Here is a 5814-nt window from a genome sequence, read left to right as displayed (position 1 = left end):
ACAATTTCCAATCTTGAGAGAAGATGTTAGCTCTCGGACACCCCCCTAAAATATGTAGCCTGGTGAAAAACAATACAGACGCCGACCAAAGTAAAAAATTATTTAAAACTTGACGTTTCACCCCCACACGGGAGCCTTGTTCACAATGACCTGAAAGCTTCATTATGAACAAAGCTACCGTGTTGAAGCCGAACCGTCAAGTTTTAAATAATTTTTCACCTTGAGTCGGCATCTGTATTGTTTTTCGCCGTGATCCTTCTAGATATAAAGACATGGAGGTTAGCCAGTGTAAGTACCGGTTGGCTACTCTGTGCTGGGGAAAGGGGTAAAGGGAATAAAAGGAGAAAGAAGAAGAAGAGGAGAAAAAAAAGGGAAAATCGGAAAATTCACGCAATAGTACGCGATACAACACTCAAAGGCGATCGCACAATTCGCATGTCCTTAAAAACTTCAGCAAAGCCCTTAAGGCCTTCAGTGCCGAAGCCTGTCTGGAGCGGTGTCCTAGAGCTTTTTCCTCTGTAAAGAGGCGATTGTCCAGTTTTTCGAGCGTGGTCATGAGCACTGTTCTTGGCACTTTGTAGCTGGGACAGTCACAAAGGAGGTGCTGAATCGTCTCCTCGCAGCCGCAGGTGTCGCAAGTAGGGCTGTCGGCCATTCCAATGCGGAATGAATAGGAGTTAGTGAATGCCACGCCGAGCCACAGGCGGCACAGAAGTGTTGCTTCCGCTCGTGGTAACCCTGATACTTCATCAAGGATAGAAGGATACTTGATCAAACTCTCGACTTCAAGTGTGTAGCCTGTTTGGGTCAATGCAGTTTTTTATAGCATCGTCAGGAAGTGAAGTATCTGTGCCTGACCTCAAAGCGTATATATGGCTCTGCCTGACGTTTAACAGGTGCACCATTCATAGAGCTTGCGTACGTGTGGTAGGTACGGTAACAGGAGCCAATTTTAATAATAGATCTCTAGTCCCTAAATAGGGTAGCTCTGCGTTGCAAGCACCAACGTTGTGGCCGTGAGGGGCGACACATGGCGCAGGGTCACGAGGAGATTAATTTTGCTCACAACATGTCGCGTTCTGTTAAAACCTGTTACATTTGTCTTCGTGTCACAGTGAGGAAACGTGCGTGCCTCTGTTCACGCCGCTTCGTTGGCGTTGAAGCGAGAGGCAGCGCAAAAGCAAATTCGCTGGCTGCTGTGGGCGCTATCCCGAAAGCGGTGTTCTCGTTGGGTAAGCACGCAAATGCTGACGCATTTAAAATTATGACTTTCCTACGCCGCCTAAACTCTGCGAATGCGGGCTGGTCGGAGCAGACTGCACGCCCAGACATAGCCAGGGACGCAAAACCAAATACCTAAAATGATCTGGGGCGTGTGCCGCTTCGGCGTGAGAACACCTATAAACGTGGTACGTGCGGGCCGCGCATGGCGGCGCAGTGGTCGAGCACTGGTCTTGGGCGTAAGCAGAAACACGCATCCCGGCCCCGAGGTGCGCTACGAGCACGCTTCCCCGACGCCACGGCGGCTCCACGGTTCTGGCTGAATAAAGGTGTGTATAGTGCGTGCGTCACTGCACACGTCACGTCGAAAAGTCTGTCCTAGTGCGTGCGCCATTGGGCACGTGACGGCGCAGCTAATGGGGAGGAAGTGGCGGCACGCCATGAGTGTGTAAAATGAGCGTATAGAATATAAAGCATTAATGACTTATTGAACGCCACTGAGTAGTACTTCGAGTTATGAATTGCTCCTGGGCAAACGAGAGCGTTGAGACGCTTGGCGCGATTTGATTTGGCTTTGCCGAGGCGCAGTTACAACACAGGCGAGAGCTTGCGCGAACAACGATTGAAGGCGCGAGTCAGTGCTCCGTCTGCTGCCTCACCACGCGGAGCTCATTGCTCGGCAAATGCACCAGGGCGAAGGCAGTTTTCTTGTTGCAAACGATTGGACGTTTATTTTCTTAACGCGCAGCGAAGCAGAGCACATCGCACATTTGTCACCAACACCTTGAGCAGCCCCAGCATCCAGCGGGAGGGGCTTCTTGCTCAGAGCCCAGCGGCAAGCGGACGGCAAGACACCGAAACCATGGAGGACAGAAGGACTGTGACACAGCGCAAGTGGCGTAGAAGGGCTCCCGTACCAAAGACAAGGATATGTATAGAGGCAGACGGCGGGTTCACTAGTGCCAGCCGACGCCACCGCCGTGCTTTCCGAGCACCCCGACACCGGCGTACACTCCGAGTCCTCGGCCTGCGAGGCCCCCGTAAAGGCCAGCAGCCCCGTATCCGGCGGCGCCCGCTCCGTACAGGCCGGCGGTGCCCCCGTACACAACTCGCGGTCTGGCCCCGGCGTACGACCCGGCGGCGCCGTACTTGGACGCGAGCAGGTAGGCCGGCGGCGAGGACGACCGCAGGGCCACGTCGGCGGGGCTCTCGCTCTGCGTGCCTGGCTCGTTGGTGTCGACGACGGCGCGGAAGCCTGCCGCGTCGGCCGTGTACTTGACCTTCCGCTGGCCACCTTCCGGCGTGCTCAGGGTGTACACTCCCTGGACGCTGCCGCTGCCATCGCCGACCTCCTGGCGAGAGCTGGACCCGTCCGCTCCCTGAGCGACGTAGCCGAAGCTGTACGGCCTCGGCCTGTTGTCTTCGTAGGCCTGCACGAGGCACGGCACGTTAACCCACGACGCTTTGTGAACATGCGCAGTCAGAAGCCGACGGAACTGGTCCGGTATTCCCGAAAAGCTCATACGCTATAGAGTTGTTAGGGCCTGTTGTGATGCTGGACATGTCCGCGAAGGCGGACATCCAATGGGAAAGAGCACTTACTAACAAGAATCTTTGTCAGTTCGGACAATAATGTGTACTCGTGGCACGATGAATGTGCAGGTGAGAGATTACACAGGGTGTCTCAGAAAATTCATATAAAATTCAAACGCACTTTCTCACACAAACTGCATAATACCACAAGCATGGCTACCACTAATTATTACTCATGTGGTAAATTATGGCTCCATGACAAAGTTAGCCTGTGTCATTGTCTCTTTAGCGAGAGTTCATTTATTCGACGGCTTGTTGTCTCGCTCAGGAACGGCGATCACAAAAAAAAGGGGGGGGGGGTGAGAAATAGATGTGTTACACTAAAGGCCTATATGACGTTTTGGCGGAACATGCCGTGGTGTAATCACTGTGGTCCGCCATTTATTTGGCCACTTACTCCTCCATAGTATCCTCCACCGCCACCGGCGAGGTAGCCACGTCCGGCGTAGCCGACTGCGGTTCCAACGCCGACTGCTCCGAGACCGCCGACAGCACCGCCACCGTATCCACCGCGGAGAGTACCGGCGTTGGCCAGGACGGCGAAGAAGAGGGCGGATGAGATCGCTGCCTGCGCATAGCGTCGAAAGCCCCTCTCTCAGCGAGGGCCCCGTACACAAGTATCGTATGCAATGGAATACCATTATTAAAGTGTTAACGTGAGGCCTGCTGTTCCTTTACACTCAGCTGCAAAGGGGCAGCTCAGCGTAAAGTCTTAGAAGAAAAACTTCCGATGCGTCTTTGTGTTTCTCAATACGTGGTACATAAAGGTGCTTTTCCAAGTATGAGAGAAACCCATGAATACACGCAAAGTGCCTCGAGCGGCCAGTCGCGGGGCACTTTTTCGTGTATTCACGGGCTTCCTTCACGCTTGGAAAGACACTTTTATGCACTTATTGAGCAACACAAGGACGTACCGGGAGTTTTTCATGCGGCTCTACAATTTTATAATTGACACTTTTAAGCTAATTATAATATTGGAGACCTTGATTACTTAAGACTCATTATGTAATTATATGGAATGCAGGAAATAATCTGAGTATCTCCAAACGACGGCAAACAACATTATGTTGCTTCTGTACGACTACGTGGCATTCGCATATTTTTAAAGTTTGGCACAATCAAGTTACGTGGGACCAGTGCCGTAGCAACAGGGGGGGCCGGGGGGCCGTGGGCCCCGGGTGCACGGGGCCAGGAGGAGGGGGGGGGGTGTCATATACGTCTGAAGACACCCGAAAATTGTCGATATCCTCGCCTTCCTCGACTACACCCGAGGGGGGGGGGGGGTGACAGAAGAGCTTAGGGCCCCGGGTGCCAGACGACCTAGCTACGCCACTGCGTGGGACATCCTTTATGTATTGCGCATGCGCGAGTACTTTTCACACTTCTGACGTCTTCCTTTGATTATTAACCGCCGTGGTTGCTTTGTGGCTATGGTGTTGGGCTGCTAAGCACGAGGTCGCTTGATCGAATCTCGGGCGGCACCATTTCGATGGGGCGAAATGCAAAAACACCCGTGTGCTTAGATTTAGGCGCACGTTAAAGATTTGCAGGTGGTCAAAATTTCCGGAGTCCCTCACTACGGCGTGCGTCATAATCACATCGTGGTTTTGGCACGTAAAAGTTTTAATATTTATTTTTTAAATTTTGATTAAACAGGTGATAATGGATCTTTTGTGTGTCGTGTTTTGTGTGGTCTCCGTTATCGAGCCGTTAAAAATGCATAGTATATATTGAAGTCGAACCTTTCTGCGATCGGGATTTTGAGGATTTAGTCAAAATCCGAAACGAACGTGTCTTGAGCCAAGAAGTTGGTTTCCTAATTCATTTGACCATGTAACTCAAAATGCAGACACTGATGGGCACTTACTGTAGAACGTAAACGTGCCAGAGCCGGCACTGTGCTTCTATCTTGATTTAATACGTCACGTATGGTTGCCAGCACGCATTGCGTTATGATTACAGCGCGAAACAGGAGAGTTCCGGAGCGGGTTTTGAGGCGTTCTAAATCGACAATTAACGGCGGCACTCACGATAGATGAACGGGCTTTGTAGTTAATAGCGTTGGACCTAAAAGTTAATAAATATCGCGCGCGGCGCTGTCTACAGGACTGCGGCGCACGTTGCAGGCTTTCTTGCTATATGACAGGAAAGGAGTTACTGCAGATCTGGTGTAGAATCTGAACATGAGCTCGCTAAAAGTGTTGACTCAAAAGCAATGCAAACAAGGGATTAAACAAAGTTCTTTACATATTTGGTGTCTTATTGCAAGTTATACTCACTGCCCCAACAAGGCACGTATATATAGTGTTCATTTAAACGAAAGTAAAGCGCGCCCACTTCCCGATGCTCTGAGCATCCGCGCATCGCTGGAGGTTTGAAATTAGCCCACTTTATCAATTATCTACCCGATGACCTCGAAAGTCTACTACTACTACCACTAATTATATTATTGATAATAATATTCAGACATCCTTTGCCTAAATCTCGGGACAAGCTCCGTCCGCAAAGCTCGAGACCTCCGAAGAGTCGGAAGCTGTTTCGCAGACCATGACTCATAAAGCCGCCGTGCGAGTGCCCGTGCTACGACGGGAGGACGCTCATCTCACCTTCCACATGCTTGCTTGCTGCTGCTGGTGCGCTGACGAGATCCCCTGTGTCCACAGCGGCGGACGGCGGCCCTTCTTATACGCTCCGAGCCAATGCGGCCGAGCGTGCGCGGCGTGGCCGGGATGCATGCAAAAGCGGGGACGATCCAGATACTCCCTTGCTGTGTGTACTACTCTCCGTTTAGGCGTCTGCCTAGCTTGCGCTGCCCTCGATGTTTAAAGAAAGGGACCCAGACGAACACCATCTTCGAGAAAAATAAACATGTTGAAAGTACCGCACGTGTGTGCGTTCCTTCGCTTTGTCTGTTTAGCTCTTCAGCTATTTCACGTTATGCGTTTTTGTCTCTGTTCGTTGCTCAGTAACGAGAGAGAGTAAGGCAAAGACAGGTAGGTT

The 5814-nt window shown here is 51.5% G+C and overlaps 1 protein-coding gene across 1 annotated transcript; it reads right to left on the bottom strand.

Annotated features, from left to right (window-relative positions):
• Nucleotides 1-1924: 1924 nt before the first annotated feature.
• On the bottom strand, nt 1925-5534 carry LOC135913880 (adult-specific rigid cuticular protein 15.7-like). The gene is made up of 3 exons (XM_065446560.2): nt 5421-5534; nt 3212-3382; nt 1925-2651 (listed from the first exon to the last, which is right to left on the bottom strand). The coding sequence occupies exons 1-3, from the start codon at nt 5427-5429 to the stop codon at nt 2178-2180; spliced, it is 654 nt and encodes a 217-aa protein (XP_065302632.1). The 5' UTR covers nt 5430-5534; the 3' UTR covers nt 1925-2177.
• Between the last annotated feature and the right edge of the window lie 280 nt (nt 5535-5814).

The sequence above is a fragment of the Dermacentor albipictus genome, unplaced genomic scaffold (assembly GCF_038994185.2).
Source record: "Dermacentor albipictus isolate Rhodes 1998 colony unplaced genomic scaffold, USDA_Dalb.pri_finalv2 scaffold_28, whole genome shotgun sequence".
In the NCBI taxonomy this organism is placed as follows: Eukaryota; Metazoa; Arthropoda; class Arachnida; order Ixodida; family Ixodidae; genus Dermacentor; species Dermacentor albipictus.
This window is presented reverse-complemented; position numbering and strand designations above follow the sequence as displayed.

Excerpts from the sequence above, each read along its gene's own strand:
- LOC135913880 (XM_065446560.2), bottom strand. Across the intron at positions 2,652-3,211 it reads GTGGAGGATACTATGGAGGA|GCCTACGAAGACAACAGGCC; the intron begins GTAAGTGGCCAA and ends TGCCTCGTGCAG.